The 24,244-nt window shown below is 50.5% G+C and overlaps 1 protein-coding gene across 5 annotated transcripts in view; it reads right to left on the minus strand.

Annotated features, from left to right (window-relative positions):
* ppfia3 (PTPRF interacting protein alpha 3) overlaps positions 1-24,244 on the minus strand; it is a 45,635-nt gene that overhangs the window by 14,441 nt on the left and 6,950 nt on the right. For 3 of the 5 annotated variants that reach the window (XM_064315464.1, XM_064315463.1, XM_064315466.1), the window contains 17 exons: positions 19,364-19,465; positions 14,367-14,531; positions 13,303-13,377; positions 12,485-12,544; positions 12,101-12,229; positions 11,649-11,741; positions 10,397-10,449; positions 9,114-9,207; positions 8,886-9,020; positions 7,546-7,629; positions 6,197-6,328; positions 5,040-5,102; positions 4,709-4,791; positions 4,405-4,570; positions 3,979-4,175; positions 968-1,214; positions 379-575 (listed from right to left, as the gene is read on the minus strand). In XM_064315464.1, the coding sequence (XP_064171534.1) occupies positions 379-575; positions 968-1,214; positions 3,979-4,175; positions 4,405-4,570; positions 4,709-4,791; positions 5,040-5,102; positions 6,197-6,328; positions 7,546-7,629; positions 8,886-9,020; positions 9,114-9,207; positions 10,397-10,449; positions 11,649-11,741; positions 12,101-12,229; positions 12,485-12,544; positions 13,303-13,377; positions 14,367-14,531; positions 19,364-19,465 (2,075 nt within the window). The remainder of the gene's footprint in view (positions 1-378; positions 576-967; positions 1,215-3,978; positions 4,176-4,404; positions 4,571-4,708; positions 4,792-5,039; positions 5,103-6,196; positions 6,329-7,545; positions 7,630-8,885; positions 9,021-9,113; positions 9,208-10,396; positions 10,450-11,648; positions 11,742-12,100; positions 12,230-12,484; positions 12,545-13,302; positions 13,378-14,366; positions 14,532-19,363; positions 19,466-24,244) is intronic. The other 2 variants (XM_064315465.1, XM_064315467.1) reach the window with 1 other exon arrangement.

Here is a 24,244-nt window from a genome sequence, read left to right on the forward strand (position 1 = left end):
GACACAACTGCACGTCAACAACAGGGCTGGGCTGTAGTGCCGAGACAGACGAAAGGAAGATGAACAGGCAACTCCAAGCAAGCGAGAGACGCGTGTTACACACTCAGAGAGCACGCACTCAGAGAGCGCACACTCAGGGAGCGCACGCTCGGAGAGCGCACGCTCAGGGAGCGCACGCTCGGAGAGCGCACGCTCAGGGAGCGCACGCTCGGAGAGGGCACGCTCGGAGAGGGCACACTCGGAGAGCGCACACTCGGAGACCGCACACTCAGAGAGCGCACACTCAGAGAGCGCACACTCAGAGAGCACACACAGTCGACGCACACTGAGCCGCGTGTACGGGTAACACACAGAGAGCAGTATATACAGATAACACACATAGAGCTGCTCCTGGATTGTCCTTTGCCCAGCTGGCTTCTGAGGCTGTGCTGGCTGACCGACCTGCGGAATTCACGGCTATCGTCAAGCATGGCCCCGGGGTGCGTGTGGGTCATTCTGTCCAATCGCAGGGCGCGAGGGGTCGGCGGGGGGGTGGAGTCCGGGAGAGCCAGCGACCTGTCGTCCTCTTTATTGTTCTGGAGGGGAGAGGTTCGGGGTCCGGTTAATATCCCGCCACATCCCCCGGTGCCGCACGGGCACAAGCAACACCAGTCTTGAATTTTAGGCACGTGCACCCCTTTTTGACCGGCACATCTATACCCGGGGGAATTTTACCGTACCCCGGTAGATCTGAGCTGGTGGGTGTGGCTCGATTCTCTGTTGCAATAATGCAATATTGTTATTTCTTTACAATAACGATACTCCATCTGTTACAAACGGGCCTTCTTGGTGATGTCACCCTTTTGTATTTCCGAGAGTGACGCTGGTGTTCCGTACTGGGTGAGAGCGTGTGCTGAGTGACGGTACCGAGTGTGACATCACAGAAGTTGCGAGGCAGGCCGGGGTTGGGGGGGGGGGGGCGACGCACCTGCTTGTCAGTCTCCCGCGCGGGCGAGTGAGGGATGCGGGGGGTGGAGTGGCCCGAGCTGGGGGGCGAGGGCGAGGCCAGGGTGGAGGAGGTGAGCGACTGGGGGATGAAGCCTCGCCCGGCCCCGTCCCGCCCGCCGCCCAGAGAGGACGGGGGCAGGGGGGGCCCGTCCAGCGCCACGCTGCTGACCCGACTCTCGATCTCCTCCGCCCTCAACTCCGTGCTCTCCTTCTCCTCCTGAATCAGCCTGAGGGGAGGGGGAGATAGAGAGAGGGAGGAGTGGAGAGGGTGAGAGAGAGAGAGAGAGAGAAAGGGGGGAGTTGAGAGAGCAAGAGAGAGAGGGGGAGAGAGAGGGAGGAGTGGAGAGGGTGAGAGAGAGAGAGAGAGAGAGATGGGGGGAGCGAAGAGGGCGAGGGCGGGGGAGTGGAGGGGGCGAGAGAGAGTTGAGTTTTGAGTTTTAACAAACCTTTATTGTACAATGCCATTCGGCACAGCAAAATGAAGAAACCACCAAATCAAAAAGAACAACAAATATCAAGACACGCACAAGAAGGAACAAAAAAAAAAACCCCGTAATACTCAAAGTCAATGAGCACTCTTGATTGGACCAGAGATTTATACGCCCCAGTGTATGTTCACCGTGACACCCGTTATTATTTTGTTCTTCCTGCTGAGGTACACCGCCATCTCACCCTGTCCCAGCAAGAAGTTAACAACGCAGCCCACTTTTCTCCTTTTACTGCTGCTGTGGATCCCAGAAATAACCCCCCCGAACCGTGAACCGTAAAAACAGCACAGAAATGTAAAGAGGACCCCTCAACACAGCCCAGCTACACCAAGCAATGGAGAGTGCTAACGCTGATGCTAATCTGCTTCGAGTAAAAACGTCTCCATCTGCAGTGCATTATGGGTACCGTTTTCCATCCCTTCACGGAAAAGACCCACAAAAGAAGAAAAAACAGCACAACATCAATCCCTCTGTTCTCTAAAAACAACCTGCGTTCCAATGAGGCCTTTTTGAAAACGGCAAATTTTTTTTCTCCACGTGCTATTTATTAAGCGACGCATGAATCGGACGCACAGACGTACCACGGTAAAGCAAAGCAGATGCCCTCTTAAAATATGCACAGCTATTACTTGCTAATCTGTCACCAGCAGAGGCCAGTTTGTAATTTTTTATTTATTTTTTTTTTACTTCAGGAAGAGTCCTAAGTCCTGTTCGTGAAATGTGCTGACAGTCGGAAAGCCTTGCACGCTCCAGTTCTCCTCGCTCTTCAAATTTTCCGTTTCCGAGTTTAAATTTTTTTGGCCACGTCCAGATCTGCTTGAGCAGAGCGGCAGCACACCTCCAGGCTCATTAAGGGGCTAATTAGTAATATCTGCGCATATTTCAGGAACACATCTGCGTCGCATTACTGCAGTGGGCCAGTGCAGCTTGTTCTCCAAGTCAGACTGTTACCAAAGTAAGGCGTCTTTTTCTATAATGTTGTCCCGACTCTTATCTCTTATCAACCCCTGTACAACAACTGTGCTGAAATTGGTTCTACTTGCTTGCAAGATCTATGCTCCTCAGAAACAGCTACTTCCTGGTTAAGCTCCGCCCAGTTCACTCATATGTGTATCTCTAGCAGTACAGACAGAAGTTACCCAGCTGTTAAAGTTTGCCATTGTCCTGCTTGCTGTCATCAATGTACTACGTGATTGGAGAATAGTTCCTGAGTGGTTGCTATGCGATGACATAAGTCTTCTATCCTATCCTTCTATCCTCCCATTGGTCGCCTTACACTCCCCTCCCTTAAAGATCCCTCCCAGTCATGGCTTTTCTCTACTCTGCTGCCTAGTGGTGGAATGAGCTCCCTGCTACAATCAGGACAGCAGAGCCACTGCCTATCTTCCACCACTGACCAAAAATGCACCTTATTTACACTGCACCTTGGCTCACCTAATGACGAACTGTGAGCATTGATCATGGCTTGACTAGCCCCAGGAATGCAAACCTGTTAAACTACATCCTCAAACCCATTTCATGTTTGAAAGGACTACATACTAAGTTCCCCTCTTACACCTACTCTGGTGTTTAACTGTAGTTCAATGTGTTTGGTGCTTTTAAGTTGGGATGGGTATCATTTAGATTTTGTTGACACAGATGCTGAAATTATACTTTTAAAATGTTAACCTGAATTGATACCTTCTGACCTAATTATTTAAACAATTAAATTAAAGAATACATTTTTTATCGCGAAGGCAAAGAAACAGAACAATTTAATTGTTTTTTGAAAAATTGTGGATGTGAGAGTCTGTTACAGGTCTGAATGTGAGTGTGTAAGTCATTGTGGATGTGAGAGTCTGTGACAGGCCTGAATGTGAGTGTGTAAGTCATTGTGGATGTGAGAGTCTGTTACAGGCCTGAATGTGAGTGTGTAAGTCATTGTGGATGTGAGAGTCTGTTACAGCCTGAATGTGAGTGTGTAAGTCGCAGTGGATGTGAGTCAGTTACAGGCCTGAATATGAGTAAGTCATTGTGGATGTGAGAGTCTGTTACAGGCAGGAATGTGAGTGTGTACGTCATTGTGGATGTGAGAGTCTGTTACAGGTCTGAATGTGAGTGTGTAAGACGTCATTGTGGATGAGAGAGTCTGTTACAGGTCTGAATGTGAGTGTGTAAGACGTCATTGTGGATGAGAGCGTCTGTTACAGGCCTGAATGTGAATCTGTAAGTCACTGTGGATGTGAGAGTCTTTTACAGCCTGAATGTGAGTGTGTAAGTCGTTGTGGATGAGAGAGTCTGTTACAGACCTGAATGTGAGTGTGTAAGTCATTGTGGATGTGAGAGTCTGTTACAGGCCTGAATGTGAGTGTGTAAGTCATTGTGGATGTGAGAGTCTGTTACAGGCCTGAATGTGAGTGTATAAGTCGTTGTGAATGAGAGAGTCGTTTGAAGGCCAGAATGTGAGTGTGTTGTATTGTTTTACGGCAGGGCCAGGCCACATCCGCTGCCAGGCCACACCCACTTGATCTCCTTGTTGATGGCCTCCAGCTGCTCCTGCAGCATGATGGCGAGCGTCTGCACGTCCGTCTGCCCGCTCGGCGACAGGAGCTCCGAGCCGAAGAGCGTCTCGCGGTCCTCCTCCTCCTCGTCCGAGCAGCCGCCCTCCACGCCGCCCTCGAACCCGGGGGCGAGCAGCGCACCGCCTTCCCATTCCCCGTACTGCGGGAAGGGGGGGGAGACAGGGAGGGGTCAGGGGTCAGGTGTCACAGAGGTCACCGCAGCCGTTCAGTGTGAGCGAGGTTTAATCGACCTCATAGACCGCTTACAAAGCTACAATCAGCTTTCAATCTCAGACCTCCAATGAAATGAAATGAGTTTCTAAGAGAAGAGTGCCCTGGTTGGCTCTTATTAGCGAACATGCGCCAGCTCCACCCATTGCGGTCCTCGCCTTGCTCGCGTCCTCCCTGGCGGGGCCCCATCGCCCGCGGTGAGGCCTTCGGACCACGCCCCCTGAGGCCGCGTTGCCGTAGTGATCCAGGTGCGCGGTGGAGCCGGCCGGGAGGGACCCGCCCCCTTGGGAGTACCTGAGCTCGAGCGCGCTTCCTGGAAGAGACCTGGGAGACGGAGGGAGCCGGGTATGAAACGGCACGCTCATCACATCACCGTTCACATCTGAGCTAAGCTCCGCCCATCTGGACTCGGACTCTTACTGTCGGGATGGGGGAGCGGCTGTGGGAGTGGGAGGGGCTAACCTGGTGTAGGAGGAGGAGCCGGGCCTCCCTCTTAACTGATCCAGCTCCAGCTGAAGTCTTTCCAGCTCGGCGATCAGCTGATCCTGTCAGAGAGGGGGGGGGGGGGGAGTGAGAGAGAGCGAGAGAGAGACAGGGAGAGAGAGAGAGAGGGAGAAAGGGAGGGGTAGGATTGTGAGAGAGAGAGAGAGACAGGGAAAGAGACAGAGGTAGTAGTGTGACAGAGAAGCAGGGAGAGAATGAGAGAGGAAAAGAGAGAGATGTTTGTTACAGAGCACGCTGACTGAAGGTCAAGACCACGCTAAAGGCTTCATAACAGAGGTGTGAAATGTACCTTGTTCGCTAAAAGATCGTCTTGTATTTTCTTCATATTTGCCAGTTCCTCAGAAAGAGAATTCTAGGAGGACGATGAAAAAAATATTTTGTCATTTTTTCAAATTTGTACTGATTTTTCGACAGCAATATGTATTCAATTTCAAGAATTAAGTTGACGAACAATTCTCCTCAGAAGAGTTCAGACAACAAATATGGTGACATCATCACCATAGAACACATATGAGTAACACCACAGAGTCAAAAGAGTAACCTAAATGTGTCTAAGGGAGGTGGGGGGAGGATACTGAAGGGCACAGGAGGTCTGGGGAGGTGGGGGAGGATACTAAGGGACATGGAGGTGTGGGGAGGTGGGGGAGGATACTAAAGGAAGGAGTTGGGGAGGTGGGGGAAGGATACTTAAGGGAGAGGAGGTTGGGGGAGGTGGGGAGGATACTGAAGGCCAGGAGGTGTGGGGAGGTGGGGGAGGATACTGAAGGCAGGAGGTAGGGGGAGGTGGGGGAGGATACTGAAGGGAAGGAGGTCTGGGGGAGGTGGGGGAGATACTAGAAGGGAGGTGTGGGGAGGTGGGGGAGATACTGAAGGCAGGAGGTGTGGGGAGGTGGGGGAGGATACTGAAGGCCCAGGAGGTGTGGGGAGGTGGGGGAGGATACTGAAGGGCAGGAGGTTGGGGGAGGTGGGGGAGATACTGAAGGGCCCAGGAGGTGTGGGGAGGTGGGGGAGGATACTAGGGCAGCATCTTGGGAGGTGTGGGGGAGGATTTACGGATGGGAGGTTGGGGGAGGTGGAAGGAGGATACTGAAGGATCCCAGGAGTGTGGGGAGGTGGGGGGGAGGATACTGGAAGGGCCCAGGATGTGTGGGGAGGTGGGGGCAGGATACTGAAGTGCCCAGGAGGTTGGGGAGTGGGGAGGATACTGAAGAGCAGGAGGTTGGGGGAGGTGGGGGGAGGATACTGAAGTGCCCAGGAGGTGTGGGGGAGGTGGGGGAGTATACTGAAGGGAGCAGGAGGTGTGGGGGAGGTGGGGGGAGGATACTGAAGTGCCCAGGAGGTGTGGGGGAGGTGGGGGAGTATACTGAAGGGAGCAGGAGGTATGGGGGAGGTGGGGGGAGGATACTGAAGGGCCCAGGAGGTGTGGGGGAGGTGGGGGGAGGATACCTTCTCCTCCAGGGCAGCCATCCTCTCCTTCAGGTGGAGCTGCAGCCGCTCGTTGGACTCGGAGAGGAGCTTGTCCACCGTGTCGGAGAGCCGCTTGTTGTGCTCGTCGTTCATCCTCTCCCTCTGCCGCGCCTGGGGACAGAGAGGAACGAGCAGAACACAGAGGATCACCAGGTGCATCTCCTCCATCCAATCCTAAGAGAAGAATGCTAAATGGACTGCATTTATATAGCGCTTTTATCCAAAGCGCTTTACAATTGATGCCTCTCATTCGCCAGAGCAGTTAGGGGTTGGGTGTCTTGCTCAAGGACACTTCGACATGCCCAGGGCAGGGTTTGAACCGGCAAGCCTCCGACTGCCAGACAATCGGTCTTACCTCCTGAGCTATGTCGCCCCTAGAAGAATGGAGAAAGAGGAAGAGAGAGAGAGATAGAGAGACATAGAGACGGAGAGCGAATGATCTTTATCTCAGCATGTTTGCATTGTGCATAACGTGGATTCGTTTCAAGCTAAAACTATTGGTTCTCGGGTTATTTACGAAACATCAGGAAAAGCACGGTTAATGTTCCCAGCCCAGACCTGTGTCCAGTTTACTGAATAGCCCTGAACAGCCCCGGAGTGTTTTTTAAATCTGAAAGGAATATGGCAGGACTGGCCTTAGGATGTTATTCAGTTTTTTTTTGTGAAAAGCAGATGTTATTCTGCTTTTCACAGTAACACGTTCAGTGTTAAATCAACTCTTACAAAGTACACATGGTCCCTTTTGGAGCTGAATGAACACTCAACATTTCACTGTGGTCAGGGTAAAAAAGAATTTGAAATGCGGACATGTGGAAATGCAGATGTCTATCAGGAATGATTTTCAGTGGGATCTGTGGTTTTGGAACAGTAAGCATGCAGTAAGCAGTAAGACTGTGCGGGGATGTGCTTTAAGCAGCTGCCGTTAGCTGGGTCCAGGCTCTACGGTTTCTATGGTATACTATGGTATTCTATGGTATACGCACCTATGGCTGCTTTGCTAGCCCTGCTGCGGTTTGCAAGGCAAGGAAAGCGCTGCCAAGCTGAACAGACTGAGACATAGTAAAACCCTGAGGTGTGCAAGGGAGGAAAGCGCTATAAATAGACGATAATAAGAGAGAGGGAGAGAGAGAGAGAGGAAGAGAGAGAGAGAGAGAGAGGGGGGGGTGGAGTAGGAGAGGGGGGAGAGAGGGGAGGACAGAGCAGTAGTCACCTACCTGAGAGGGGGGGTGGAGAAGAAGAGGGGGAGAGGACAAGAAGAGAGAGAGAGGGGGGGTGGAGAAGGAGAGGGAGGAGAGGGGGGAGAGAGGGAGGGACAGAGCAGTAGTCACCCTCTGTAACTCCTGATTCTTCTCCTCCAGTTGTGCTTCCATCTGCCGCAACCGCTCCTCGAAGTTGCCATGGCGTTCCTCTGCCTGAGAGACACAATGAGGTGAGAGAGAATGAGACAGGGAGAGGGAGAGAGAGAGAGAGAGAAGCAAGGACACACTCAGACAGACCTTACCATACTCTAACTTACCATACTCTACTGCAACTGGTACTTTCTGTATGCCGTACATACATATAACTATACAGCCAGGCAAACTAACTAATAGAGGAACAGACATACAGACAGGCAGACTGACAGACAGTTATACAGACATATACAGATGACAGACATGCAAACATACACTCAGATAACAGACACAGAGGCAAATAGACAAATACAGACAGAAGCAGAAATAGACAGATTGACAGACAGATACACAGACATAGACTGAAAAACACAGACAGAGAGACAGGCTGACACAAATAGAGACAGATAGGGATGGGCAAATTCAGTTGGACCATACGATCATCAGAGACACAGAAATAGATGGACAGAGAGACAGACAAGCTCAGACACGCAGACCAACAAACATGGCTCAGCAGACACACTGGCACTGACTGATAAATACAGATAGCCCAGAACAGCCAATCAGAAACAGCGACAAACACGGACAGACATGCGGACAGATGGACAGACAGACAGGCAGGCAGACCGACAGACAGACGGATAGACAGGCAGACAGACAGACAGGCAGGTGGAGAGATGGACAGATAGACAGATTGACAGACAAGCAGGCAGGCAGGCAGGCAGACAGACAGACAGACTAGACAGAGAGATAGGCAGACAGACAGACAGGCAGACCAATGGACATATGGACAGTCTGACATATGGACAAACAGATAGACAGGCAGACAGATGGATGGATGGACAGACAGACAGACAGACAGGTGGACAGACAGACAGACAGGTAGACAGACAGACAGGCAGATGGACATATAGACAGACAGACAGACGAACAGACAGACAGACAGGCAGGTGAACAGACGGACACAGAAAACAGATGGATAGACAGGCAGATTGACAGGCAGGCAGACGGATGGACAGACAGGCAGACGGGAAAACACACAGACTGGCAGACAGACAGACAGATGGACATACAGACGGACAGACGGACAGACTGGCAGACAGACAGACAGACAGACAGACGGACAGATGGACAGGCGGACAGACGGACAGACTGGCAGACAGACAGACAGACAGATGGACAGACAGGCAGATGGACATATAGACAGACAGACAGACGAACAGACAGACAGACAGACGGACAGGCAGAGAGACAGACAGACAGACGGACAGACGGACCTTGTTGAGGGCCGCCACCCTCTGGGCGAGCTGCGCCTCTATCTCCGGCAGGGTCTCGGCCCTCTGCAGCGTCTGCTGCAGCTTCTGCTTGGCGTCGTCCAGCCGCTCCTGCAGCTGCCTGTTCTTCTCCTCGCTCTGGAGAGGAAGAGGAGAGGGGGAGTGAGCGAGGAAGAGCGCAGGCCCGCATCACAAAAGGCTGAGACCGCCAGAGGGGCTGAAGTGCGTCACCTGTCTGTAGAGAGACTCCTTGCTGGCCAGCTCGTTCTCCAGCTTGTCTTTAATGTCGTGGAGAGAGGTGGCCTCCCTCTGTGCACTGAGATACCTGTATAACACACACACAAAAACACACAGCCCTATGAGGACATAATCGTACCTGTGTAACACACACACAGCCTTATGAGGACACTGTCATACCTGTGTAACAAACACACACACATCCCTATGAGGACACTATCATTCCAGCGTAACACGCACACAGCCCTGTGAGGACCATCATACCTGTGTAACACACACACACACACACACAGCCCTATGAGGACACATCATACCTGTGTAACACACACGCACACACACAGCCCGATAAAGACACCATCATACCTGTGTAACACTCACACACACACGCACACACACAGCCCGATAAAGACACCATCATACCTGTGTAACACTCACACACACACGCACACACACAGCCCGATAAAGACACCATCATACCTGTGTAACACTCACACACACACGCACACACACAGCCCGATAAAGACACCATCATACCTGTGTAACACTCACACACACACGCACACACACAGCCCGATAAAGACACCATCATACCTGTGTAACACTCACACAAACACGCACACACACACAGCTCTATCAGGACACAATCATACCATGTAACACACACATACATGTACACATCCCTACAAGGACGCCACCATACTGTGCTAACACACACAGCCCTATGAGGACACACTGCCTGAAAAATACTTTAGTAACCTGTGTTCCAATGAGTTACCTGTACTTTAGTAACCTGTGTTCCAATGAGTTACCTGTACTTTAGTAACCTGTGTTCCAGTAACCTGTGTTCCAATGAGTTACCTGTACTTTAGTAACCTGTGTTCCAATGAGTTACTTGTACTTTAGTAACCTGTGTTCTAATGAATTACCTGTACTTTAGTAACCTATGTTCCAATAACCTGTGTTCCAATGAGTTACCTGTACTTTAGTAACCTGTGTTCCAGTGAGTTACCTGTACTTTAGTAACCTGTGTTCCAATGAGTTACCTGTACTTTAGTAACCTGTGTTCCAATGAGTTACCTGTACTTTAGTAACCTGTGTTCCAGTGAGTTACCTGTACTTTAGTAACCTGTGTTCCAATGAGTTACCTGTACTTTAGTAACCTGTGTTCCAATGAGTTACCTGTACTTTAGTAACCTGTGTTCCAGTAACCTGTGTTCCAGTGAGTTACCTGTACTTTAGTAACCTGTGTTCCAGTAACCTGTGTTCCAGTGAGTTACCTGCGCTCCAGCGTGGTGATCCGTTCCTCCATGTCCTCCCTCTGACAGAGAGCCTGGGAGAGGGAGAGAAGAGGGTCGCATAGCTGTGATGCCGAAGCCGCAGTGATCGCACGATCGCACACACACACACACACACACACACACACGGCGAACGAGCCTCATTCCACAAGCGCCGCAGGCAGGCGAACGCCGTCGCAAACGAAAGAGAGCGCAGGCGACAAACGCAAAGAGGCGAAAACGGCGGAGGGGCTCAGGAGCTCTGAAACGCGGCCGGCGGCTCAAACGAACGCCCGCCCCGCGCGACGGACTCCCCCGCGAGGACAAACAGACGCAGACGTCCACGGCGCGCGTACGCGCGGCGCCCTTTCGCCCGCACAACACCGCTGCGCGCGGCGGGGCGGCGAGCTCGCCGGTCTGCGCGGAGACCGACCGTCCCGCTTCCGGAACGCGCCGCGGCCGTGCGAGCACGACGCGGTTTCCACAGACCAGGCGAAAACCGATAAATGCAAAATGGACAAAATCCCCGTCGGGGATTTGCGCGCGAACGCGGAGAAAGGCCGATCATCCGCTTCGGCGGAGTTCCTCACGGGCTTCTGTCCCAGGAGCGCGTTCGGGGGCGCTCCCACATTCGGGGAGGGATCGCGCGGATTCAGGACGTCGCGTCGTACGGATTAACGGATTAGCGCTCGCTTGCCGCGGGAAACGAAAGGCGGGGCGCGGATCGAGGCCAGAGGCGCGGGCTCGAACCCGTCCACCCGCCGTTCTGGTTCTGCCGCGAACGCTGCTCGAGCGAGTCGGTGACACGCTCGTCCCATTCCAGGCCAGCTGCGGTTAGCTTCCTCCGAACGCGAGGACTTATCTCGGGCGACGCTTCGCACGCAACGCGGACAAAAGCCTTTCGTTTGGCGGTTGTGTTTACCGGTTCACTGACACCTCCGTGCCAGATGGCAACTGCTGCCCCGCATACCAGAAGATTTTTTTCGAGCTTTCTCCCAGAACAGGCCAATTATACCCTAGAGGCACTTGACTAGGCAATTAGGGAACAATTTACTGTAATCACAATGACGTATACTCGTGTAACTCTGCTATATGCAAATAAATATTATTAATAATATTATTATAATTACATAGACATGATTATATTGATAGCAACAACTACAAAAACACAACAATAACAGCAACAACAACAACAACAAAACAATAATAATAATAATAATAATAATAATAATAATAATAATAATAATGATCCCACCTCTTTCACATCCCTCTGTAGTTTCTGATTGGCTTCTTCAGATTTCGTAACCTCCCTTCTGGCTGCAGCGAGCTGTTCCTCTATTTCTCCTACCTGGCAGAGGGAGAGAAAGAGATGTGAATTAAAGGGAAACAGTGAGACTGGATCTCAGAGTAATGCTCAGCCACTCGTGTTTGTTGTGTGCATTCGAGTTGCGACTGCAATTTTTTTGCGACTGCTCTGGGATCAAGTGGCGGCAATTCCGCAGTTGTCCACAAGAGGACAGTGGAGAACTCGGTTTGCGTCCACCTCTCTGAGCGCAGTGTTACTGGCATTGCTTCACTGCGTGCAGGAGCCAGAGCATTGCTTCTGGAGCGTACGCTGTGGATTAGACGCTCACTATCAAAGATAATCGCCGAAGCGTGAGTTCCCCACCCCGCCAGCGCCAAACATCGCCTGACGCACTCGCGTACCTGCCGACACATGAGAGCCAGTCTCTCCCTCAGCTGGGAGAGTTCCGATCTCTGTCGCTCTATCTCTCCTTCTCTCTGCCTGTCGATCTCTCCATCATCCAGAATGGAGGAAGGACCGTTGGGCAGCCGCTGTGGGGAGAATGAAGCGAGGGAGGGAGGGAAGGGAAGAGAGGGGGAGAGAGAGATAATGGAAGGAAATGTGAAGGAGAAATTGTAAGAGCTGGATGTGAGACAGCAACTGAGCACAGGTGAAGGTTTATATTTCTATCTTTGTGAGGAATTCCAATCAAAGACACACACACACACATGCACACACACACATGCACATACACACGCACACACGCACACACGCACACACACACACACACACACACACCTCCTCACCTCTCTTCCATTATCCAACCCTTGTTGTCGTCTTTTTATTTGGTCTCTTAAAGAATGCACCTGAAAGTGAGAGGTGAACTAGGTTAGGAAAACAGGCACGCCGTCACACACACAGTCACACAGTCATTTATAAACCTGTGAAAACTCTCCCGTTAGAGCTGAGGTTTACGCAGCATATGTACAACACAGAGAGAGAGAGTTAGAGACGTGAGCTTTACACAGTGTGTGTACGACACACACAGTGACACAGAGAGAGAGATAGTTAGAGATGTGAGTTTTACAGAGCGTGTGTACGACACACACAGTGACACAGAGAGAGAGATAAAGATGTGAGCTTTACAGTGTGTGTACGACACACACAGTGACACAGAGAGAGAGAGATAGAGACGTGAGCGTCATACAGTGTGTGTACGACACACATGGTGACACAGAGAGAGAGATAAAGATGTGAGCTTTACACAGTGTGTGTACGAAACACACAGTGACACAGAGAGAGAGATAAAGATGTGAGCTTTACCGTGTGTGTACGACACACACAGTGACACAGAGAGAGTTAGAGACGTGAGAGTCATACAGTGTGTGTACGAGACACACAGTGACACAGAGAGAGAGAGATAAAGATGTGAGCTTTACACAGTGTGTCTACAACACGCACAGTGACACGCAGAGAGAGTTAGAGATGAGAGCTTCATACAGCGTGTCTACAACACACACAGCGACAGAGAGAGAGAGATAGTTAGAGATGTGAGCTTTACGCGGTGTGAGAGAGAGGAAGCGACGCGCACAGAGAGACAGGAAGTGACACGGTTCAGTCGTACCTCCTGTGAGGAGCTCTCCAGTTCCTCCTCCAAAACAGCCACTCTCTCCAGAGCAACGCGCAGCCTCTCCCGAACCTGAAGTGACGGGGGCGGGCGAGGGGGGGTCAGAAATGAGTTACAGGGTGAGAGAACGTAGAGAGGTAAGACGGGATGGAACAGACAGATAAAGAGAAACGAGAGACAAAATAATAGTGAGGAAAAAATACATAAATAGATGGAGGGATATGACAGAGGAAGGGAGACATGAACCAAGGAAATATGGACAGATGGACAGTAGGTTAAAAATGTAATTAGCAAAGAGGAACGAACACTGACAGTTCTGCTTACGACTACCTTCCATGACTGATGGCTACATTGACCAATCCCTGAGCTGGGTTATCCATTTAGGGCTTGCCATGCACACAGTGGGCCTATCAGAACATGCTCCCCCACCCCCCAGACCCGCTCCAAGACCTCAATGGCAGTAGGTAAAGGAAAACCCCCAGGAGTGAGGAGGGGTAAAAACTCTCCCAACTGAAGGTCTCCCAAAATTACAATTAAATGCCTGTCACCTCATTTCAACCCCCAATTTACATAGAAGAACAGTTAGCTCCCTATCTGAACATAAAGGGAAATGAAAGGTAACTAGGGCATGGCACCATTGCCACTGCTTATCCTCCTGTATGAGGGGCCTGATAAATATTATCATGCAGACAGGAAAACCATACATTACAGAGACTGGCTTAAACTGGCCCTTCAACCATACCTTAGATATTCAGTAACAGAGCTCTCTCCCTCCCTCTCTTCCTCCCACTCTCTCCTACCCATTTTTGCTCCCTCCCTCTCTCTCTCGCTGACCCTGTCTCTCTATCCTTCCCTCTCTCCCTCCCCCTTTCTCACTGTCCTCCGCTCTCTCTTGTTCCCTCTATCTCTCCCCCTCTCTCCCTCCCCCCTCCCTCTCTCCCTCCTCCCATCCCTCTCTCTCTCTCCTCTCTCCTCTCGCTCCCTCTCTCTCCCCCCTCCCTCACTCCCTCTCTCCCTCCCCCTCTCCCCCTCTCCCTCCCTCGCTCCCCCTCTCCGCCCACCTTCTCGTCCAGGGCTTTGTGGTGCTCAAACAGAGACTTGAGGGCCTTGAGCACCTCCACCTCGCTGGAGACGCCGGCGGGGGACTGGGCCTGCCTCTTCACCACCGTCATCCTCAGGCTGCGCTCGTGACGCGACACCAGGCACTCCAGGTGCTCCAGCAGCAGCTGGGGAGAGACCGGCCCACGTCACACACTCAACACACACACTCAACACAGGCTGAACACACACACACTGAAAACACACTGAACACCTGGCACTCCAGGTGCTCCAGCAGCAGCTGGGGAGAGACCAGCTCACTTCACACAGGCTGAACACAGGCTGAACACACACACTGAACACCAGGCACTTCAGGTACTCCAGCAACAGCTGGGGAGAGACTAGACCATGTCACTCACACGGTCTAGTTGTAGGTAAACTGAACACTAGATACACTTCAATGGCATTACTAGGCTGAATGGCCCGTTCTTGTCATTATGCTATGTCATGTCATGTCATGTTATGTCATACAAGTTCCTTCTGTGTTGCTGAGTGATGTCAGTTCAAGCCTTAATGGACAGGCGAGGAGTTGCAAAGGCCAGAGCCACAGAGTCCGAAGAGAGCAGCTGACTGCTGGAATGCTGACACCTCTCAGGAGCTCAACCAGCCACACATTCAGTAGATACGGGCTGACCGAAGGTAGCTGGTGAAAGTGACATGAAATCGTCTTTATAATTTTTATTTTTTTTAAACACAAGTTGGAATTGCGCAAGCAGGAGCCATTTTTGTTCCTGTTGACGCGTTGCTGCATTTATACATGAAGCCACATCACATCTTCCCTTGAGCACATCGTCAGGCCGAATGCGTCAGACAAATTCATTAAAATTAAAGAAGAGATTAAGTGTAGTTATAAAAAAATGAATTAGGTAACACACACACACACACACACACACACACCCCTGGATGTGTAATGTCACTGTTGCGTGTAGAACCAAAATGCATATTCATATATTCTAGCTGTAGACCTCAAACCCGCTGATGCCCATCTAGCAGCCACTGTGAAGCCAGCAAATTGTGAGAAACTAGTGTAAATATCTACAATGCCCTTCATCACACCCAGAAACCATCAGGGCTGAAAAAGTAGACTAAAACAGAAATATTATCATTTTTTGAACTCCAGAAAGTGGACTATCCCTACAGTGAACTACAGCACATCAGCTTCAGCAACGGCTCACAAGGCTCTGATTGGTCCTTAACAGATCACAAGGCTCTGATTGGTCCTTAATGGCTCACAAGGATCTGATTGGTCCATAATGGCTCACAAGGATCTGATTGGTCCATAATGGCTCACAAGGATCTGATTGGTCCTTAATGGCTCACAAGGCTCTGATTGGTCCTTAACGGCTCACAAGGCTCTGATTGGTCCTTAACGGCTCACAAGGCTCTGATTGGTCCTTAATGGCTCACAAGGCTCTGATTGGTCCTTAACGGCTCACAAGGCTCTGATTGGTCCTTAACGGCTCACAAGGCTCTGATTGGTCCTTAATTGCTCAGTGATGGCCCAGAATTCCCTGCTGAGCACCCGAGTGCCATCTGCGGCGCAGAGCCAATCAGACACTGCCCAGGAAGGCTTTCATTCGGCAGGGTAATCCCCACCAATCAATCAATCCGTCAGTCCATCAATCAATAAATCAGTCAATCTACTTTTTTAATTTCTATGTAAAATTTCATTTATATAGCACAATTTACAAAGAATTTCTCACAAATATGCTTCACAGTATCCCCCAGTGTGAAACCCAACAAAGCCAGAGAGGTAGCAGTGACAATAAAAGCTCGGGTGGGATGTTGGAAGAACCCTTATGAGGAACCTGACTGATGAGGGAGGCCCTTCCTCCTCTAGCCAGCACCACATCACGCGACAGTGCAGCGCTTCACAATCTCCACCCTGGATTTTCCTACAGCCTCTCGACCAACAAAGCTAACTGAAAATACTGTAAGTTCTACCGTGATGTTGCGCTTGAATATATTTGAACAGAAAGCAGGTTCATTTGCTTTGATCTGGAACCCTTCCCCAAATGGTCAACAGTCAACGGCTGTACCCTGTTTCATCATCATCCGGGCTGATTTCAGCTGAAGGTCAGTCGGTTAATCGATTAAACATTTAAACTCTTTCAAAAGGAACCGTTCACCACAGCGTATTAGCATTTTGACCAAAGTTCTAAAAGGCATATAGAATATATTATCTGTGTGAGATCATGCATGATGTGGGCCAGCCCACCTCAGTGGGTCCCTTAGCCCCACTCATACAATGGAAAAGAGAGAGGGAAAGAGAAGGAGAGAGGGAGGGATAGATAGATAGATAGATAGAGGTAGATGATAAAAATCTAATCTGTTGACAGGGGGAGGGAGGACAGAGGGGGAGCTGTCCAGACTCAGTGGTGCTGAAACACCAGAGAGAGAGGGGGGGAGGGACAGAGAGAGACAGAGAGAGGGATAGAGAAATGAGGGAAAGCTAGATAAAAAAAAGAGAGGAGGGAAGGAGAGCAGGAGAGTGGGAGTGAGGGAGTGGGAAAAAGAGGGAGGGTGAGAAAGAGAGGAAATGTGGTAAATAAATGTAATAAATGAAATAAAATTGCTTGGAAATGCAAAAAGAAATTAAAGAGTGAAAGAGAGACAGCTAAGAGAAACAATACAGGAGAAATGAAGAGCAGACTGACATAGACCCAGAGAGAGAGAGAGAGAGAGAGAGAGGGAGGGAGGGAGGGAGAAAGGCACAGTGTTCACCTCTGAGCTGGGAAGGGAAACTGTAAGCTCTTCAAAAGCAACCATATATCGCAAATTAGAATATAAATTCAAATATATTTCTAATATAAATGATAAAATACAATTTGATAGGCATTTACACAGCATGTGTGCCTGTGCTCTGGTGAATTTATGTTGTCTGTTGTAATAAAACCATTAAATGATTCATTGTCCCAGAAAATGATTCATTTCAGACAGCAGATGGCTTATCAAACTTCCACAGCTAAAAAAAATGCAGAGAAGAATCCATCAAAATCTACTACTTGTCCCGCGTACACGTTCGTGTACATATGTGTGCATCTGCTGCTGCTCGTCAATGAAGAGGCTGTTCGTAAGGACAGATGACATCACGGAGGGGAACGAAAACCAGCACACAGCTTGAGTCCTACGTTCTCGGATGACTGATTTCTATACTGTGCACAAAAATCATTTTGCGCAATGAGTCAACATTACCACTACTTGATTCAGTTTTTATATCTAACGTGTTGCCTTTGTCCACTTGGCTACCAGACCGACATGTGGCATCTCACCAGATTAATCATTAACCCTTGCAGTTCTAAGCCAATTTTCCCAAATGTTTGGTACTCTCTGATTTATATATGAATATATATATATATATTTAAATATTGGCCTATAATTCAACCTGAAATGTAATGCCTATTTTTCAGCACAAACTGATTCCTGCTCTCTCCTACGCGCTGAAAGAAACTTCACCAAGCAGCCAATCAAGTGACACCTCTGCACTCAACGCTGCCCCGCCTCCACAGTTCAACGAATCAACGTTATAGGTGACACAAGAATGAAAGGGTCAGATTCGGGGATTCAACGCGAGGGACGACCACTAGGGGTCGCCGTAAAGGACAGTTAAGCCCAAGCCTGGGGCCTTGAGGGCGGAGACGCTAATGGGGGAGACGCTAACGGGCGGAGGCGCTAACGGGGGAGACGCTAACGGGGGAGACGCTAGCGGGGGAGACGCTAACGGGCGGAGGCGCTAACGGGGGAGACGCTAACGGGCGGAGGCGCTAACGGGGGAGACGCTAACGGGGGAGGCGCTAACGGGGGGAGACGCTAGCGGGGGAGACGCTAACGGGGGGAGACGCTAACGGGGGAGACGCTAGCGGGGAGACGCTAACGGGGGAGACGCTAACGGGGAGACGCTAACGGGGGAGACGCTAACGGGCGGAGGACGCTAACGGGGGAGACGCTAACGGGGGAGACGCTAACGGGGGAGACGCTAACGGGGGAGACGCTAACGGGGAGACGCTAACGGGGGAGACGCTAACGGGGAGACGCTAACGGGCGGAGACGCTAACGGGGGAGACTGCTAACGGGGGAGACGCTAGCGGGGGAGACGCTAACGGGCAGAGACGCTACGGGGGAGACGCTAGCGGGGGAGACGCTAAGCGGGGAGACGCTAACGGGCGGAGACGCTAACGGGGGAGACGCTAACGGGGGAGACGCTAACGGGGGAGACGCTACGGGCGGAGGCGCTAACGGGGGAGACGCTAACGGGGGAGACGCTAACGGGGGAGACGCTACGGGGGAGACGCTAACGGGCGAGACGCTAACGGGGGAGACGCTAGCGGGGGAGACGCTAACGGGGAGACGCTAACGGGGGGGAGATGCTCACGGGGGAGACGCTAGCGGGGGAGACGCTACGGCAGAGACGCTAACGGGGGAGACGCTAGCGGGGGAGACGCTAACGGGGAGACGCTAACGGGGGGAGACGCTAACGGGGGAGACGCTAACGGGGGAAACGCTAGCGGGCGGAGACGCTAGCGGGCGGAGACGCTAACGGGGGAGACGCTAACGGGGAGAGACGCTAACGGGGGAGACGCTAACGGGGAGACGCTAACGGGGGAGACGCTAAGCGGGCGAGAGACGCTAACGGGGGAGACGCTAGCGGGGAGACGCTAACGGGGAGACGCTAACGGGGGAGACGCTAACGGGGAGACGCTAACGGGGGAACGCTAACGGGGGAGACGCTAGCGGGGGAGACGCTAGCGGGGGAGACGCTAACGGGGGAGACGCTAACGGGGGCAGGGGAGACGCTACGGGGGAGACGCTAACGGGGGAGACGCTAACGGGGGGGAGACGCTAACGGCGGAGACGCTAATGGGGGGGAGACGCTAACGGGCGAAGACGCTAATGGGGGGGAGACGCTAACGGGCGGAGACGCTAACGGGGGAGACGCTAGCGGGCGGACGCGGAGACTGACCCGCGTGTTGTTCCTCTCGGCCTTCAGCTCGGCGATCTCCTCCTCCCGCTCCAGCAGCTGCTCCCGGCACACGTTCAGCTCTTTGGTCAGGACCGCGAACTCCTGTGGAGAGAGGGCGGGGCACACGGTCAACCGCCAACCAATCAGAAACGCACACAACCGACGGCAAAAAAAATGAACACGCACACTTGGCCCACTTTCAATTCAAACGGCTTCTCATGTCACACACATTCCACGTACGTGCATATTGCTAAAGCTAGCAAAGTGTTGATTAAAAGGTTACGTCGTTCTTACACACACACACACCACGCATCCGTCATGAGTACACACGCTGGTTCGCAAATACACACTTGAAGAATCGCTTTAAGTCGAAACCGAACATGCTGACAGTTGGCTTCACGTGAAGATGTCCAACAAACAAAACGATGGAAACCAAAAAAAGATACGAGAGTTAGACAACAACAGGAGAGCGTAATTGATTTGTTCTCTGCTGCGTCTCCTCGTATCATGTGTCGCCACTGACATAAAAAAACGCCACTCAGGGCCTAAAGAGCGCCGTTTCGCTGCTGTTGATTTTCCGAAAAGGGTAAAGCAAATCGTTTTTTACGACCTTTCTGCTTTTATGAAATTACCATCACCCTTTGACTGACATTGCATCAAATTGAAACACCTGAAACTAAAAAAGTTTACACTTGCATGATCAAAACAATAAAACACAATATTGATTCGGAATGCATATTTATTGACTAAAAATCATAAGTTTCTTTAAATATAAGATTTAAAAAATGGTACATTAGCAAACACTATAAGAAGTTATATCAAACACTAGACCCACCTAGTTGGTTGTGTTATGAAACTCGCAACTGTACCAAGCCAGCTGTGATATAAAACATAATATTTGTTATTTGCGCTAGTTAGTATCAGCTATTGGTGTAGCGATAGTTATCCAGTTTGTAATTCACAGCAAATTAGCATTGACAACAGTAACCCATCACTCTGACACCTTCTATATGCATTCCCGCATATAATGTGATGTTACGCTCTTAAAAGATATAGCCCAGAACATATTAAAACCACATTTAGCAAATACCCGAAAGCCAATTACAAGTATTTTGCACTGCATCCTCAAACCGCGGCTTGCATCGACAGTGACATTTAATGCGATGCCGTTTGGATAATAACACTATTGGTTATATGACACTAATAACTTGGCATCATTGTTCCTCGTTCGCTCAAAGAAACGTCCCCACCCCTATTACGGAGAGGCCTTTGATTCATTTGTTTCGAGCGCGGGTCTTTCCCGTAGTCCGAACCTTTGCATCGGGGTAGCGCGCCCAGAGAGAACGCAGAGTCGCAGAAGAACTATTTATACACGGGAAGAGAGGGACGGGCGACGCGTTAACGCACAGCTGGGAGAGCCGCGAACGCAGAGAAACAAGGTTGCGCGTCGCTTTTACGGAGGCGGCTAAAATAGACCGTGAATGTGACGAACGCTAAATAGGTTATTTTCCCTGCAAACCGGTTTCGGTGCGGCCTGTGTATCTACCTCGGACAAGGCACCATGAAGAAGACCGGGTCTATAAATATGCCGATCAGGTCTGAAGGCTCCTTTTTTGCCATCTGACCACTGTTTGACCTGAAGGGTCCCCTGCATGGCATTAAGAAGGGACGGGGTTTTTTCTAGATTAACTGGGAAAAACTGATTATCAAACGTGCAACGAGCCCAGTCAGAGGCAGTGGACTCATGTGTGTCATAAACACACGCACCAGCAGCTTTTGACGGATGATAGCAGGAAAGTCTGTTAAGGAGTAAAGCTTTTACTTTAGAAACCATAAAACACAATTAGTTAACTAATCAGGGTTAATCGCACACTTGACTAAAGAGTCCCTACACAAAAATGAAGAATTAAAATGGGGGGCTGTCTCGTGGCGTAGCCTGTATAGCGCTGTCCACATGCTCATTGCGAGCCGCGACGTCGGTGGTTTGAGTCCGACCGCGCGACCTCTGTCACATGTCTCTCCCTCTCTTCCCCACCCCTCCTGTCCCTCTACACCGTCCTGTCAAATAAAGCTGAAAACCCCATAAAGTAATAAATGCAATGATGTATTTTTAAAGAATTATCACATATTTTACTCAAGCCAACTTCTTTCTGCAATGTACGGCACAGTGGCAGTGTTTAATTCAATTTCAAGTTCAATTTTATTTATATAGTGCTTTTTTTACAGACACTTTCACAAAGATGTGTTATATGATGGACAGTTAGGAAACTAATATCTACTAAATTAGGAAATTCCAAGCCTGATCCCCCCCCAAAAAAACCAGAAAATGAGGTAAATAAAATTCCCCAGTCAAACAACGTGCTTTCTTGGTGTGACCGGTTAAAGGCTCCAGTCGATCTACATGTGCACAGGTGAACTGAGGAAACATCTAGCAATAGCTTACATGGTTCATGACTGTTGCAGTCTGCATTCCTGAATGGGTCAATGTTGTGTCAGGGCAAAAACTAAAATAAAAAATAATCCGTTCTGTAAGGCTACTCTCACTCATTCAAGTGGCAAAAATGTGTCATCTGGCAAGATTACATCACATTAAATTTAGGCATTTAGCAGATGGTCTTACCCAGAGTGACTTACATAAGTGCGTACAATCAGGCTAGTGCCCAACAGCAGGAGTCAATGCACAATGTCATAATGTTACAACATAAAGCTATATGCCATAGCAAGTGCCAGAGAGAGATGGAAAATGCAGCATTATTATGAACCAAGTGGGCTAGAGGATATAGTATTAGATTCAGCATAGGTATAGCTAGTGTATGTGTGCAAAATGTTCAGCATTACACGATCCAGGGCACAGTTTAATTGATCAGATTAATGGTCTGACACAAAAAACAGGCCTAAAGACAGGATGTAGCATTTGAAGGTAGCACACCCGACCATTTTTAACTGAAGCTCACAAGCAGAGCTGGGTGTTTTCAGACGCTCCCTTTCTGAATCATGAGCAAGGAGCTGGGTGTTTTCAGACGCTCCCTTTCTGAGCTCATGAGCACAGAGCTGGGTTTTTTTCAAACGCTCCCTTCTTCACTACGTGACGAGCCTGTGTTTACATGGAGGTGAGGATGGGGGCGTTTTACACGTATCTCTATAAGTGCTCTAACGTAGGTGAACTGTGTAAATCAATTCCGCAGCGAGAGAAACCGAACAGCTCAGCGTATCGGACGCTCGTCCGTGCATTAGCCTTCCCCTGCACGGGCGCGCGCCGACCAATCGCGTGACCCCTCCCCCCCCCGCGCCTCGACCTGACCGCGCACCCCAACCGTCCTGACGCGGCGTCCTTAAGCTCCGCCCCCTTCTCCACACGGAAGGGAAACGCATCCGCCGCAAGGCCCTGGACCATAGCGTGCGTTTGATATAGACCGCAAGTGCACCATAGTCCCTCCATTTTGTCAGAATGGAAAAAGATGCGATAGAACAAAAGGGCTTCATAAATAGGCCACCAAATGACAGCTGAGAGAAGAGAACGGACTCTATCTGGCTCCCGCCCAGGGCCCAGGACAGCCGAAGCTCCGCCCACAGCTCGTACTCTAACGGTTACGGTCTGATTATGGCCTGTCCTGGGGTCAAGTTCCACGGTCACGTTCGGTCCATATCTGGTCAGGACATCCCGGCCTGATAGTATAATGGTTAGGGGGCTGGGCTTTATCAGGGCGGGGGTGTAGTATAATGGTTAGGGGGCTGGGCTTTACCAGGGTGGGGGTTTCTATTACTTTTTGGCTAAATAAGACAAAAAGATTTGTCAATGGGGTGAGACAATTTTACTTGTCAAGCAAAAAATAACTTAAAACAAGCTAATATTTTCTATTTGAGAGAAAGAAATAAGATTTTAAGTTTCATTATAAGACTAAAATACTTACAGAGAGAGAGAGAGAGAGAGAGAGAGATGAACGGAAAGAGGAGGGGAGGGGGAGAAATGTACAGATGGGGGCACAGTGGGCTAATTCGAACCCGGTATTCCGGGAGCGAGTCTCCCTGAGAACGGGCTAGAATTCCGACTGGCACCGCCTTCCCACAATCCCTTGCTCCTGCCCCGACCTCTCCAGCATTCCTTCTCGCGGCGCGGTCACGGAGATCGAATGATTATCAATTTACTGGAGTCCTTTAAACTGTGCTGGTTACCCGCTCTCCCTCTCCCACCCTCCCACTCTCCCTCCCTCCCTCTCTCTCTATGTGTTAATGCACCGCATCTAAGAATAGATTCCAGAAACCAGCTAATTAGTATGCAGCAATATGCAAATTGTCTGATTCGTTAGCGGCCCTGCCTGTTTCATGCTACCGGCTCGCTCGTTCGCTCGCTCGCGCACGCGTGAATCTCCTCTCCTTCATGCCAAAGTCAGGACAGTAAACGCGGAGATGTACTGAATCAGCTATGTGTGAGTGCCGTGCCCATAAAACTCTCCCTCTCTCTCTCTCTCTCCTCCTCTCTCAAAATGGCAGCATTAGCACACTGTCAGTCCACGGTATGTAAATTACCTTAATCCCCTTCTCAGCGGACCGGTGTCTAGCCCGTACTGTAAACGCACGCGTGAGTCTTCGCTTCTTAAAACCGCCACTAGAACGGCTCAAACACCATTCTAGCCCTCCTTGTTTCTCCCTCTCTCTCTCTCTCTCTCTCTCTCTCTCTCCCACACACACACACACACAGATGTGAGCGTCTGTCACTCAGCACGTACAGCACTCCCTGTCTCTCTCACCTTGACCGGGACGGCCGCCTCACTCTGAAAGCGCTCTTTACGCGTTTGAAAAACAGCACCCAAACAGAGGGCCCTAACGCTGGCAGGAACGCGAGCCGCTGGTGTCTGCCGATAACGCCCGTCTGAAATTCGA

The sequence above is a fragment of the Anguilla rostrata genome, chromosome 17, assembly GCF_018555375.3.
Source record: "Anguilla rostrata isolate EN2019 chromosome 17, ASM1855537v3, whole genome shotgun sequence".
NCBI classification, from domain to species: Eukaryota; Metazoa; Chordata; class Actinopteri; order Anguilliformes; family Anguillidae; genus Anguilla; species Anguilla rostrata.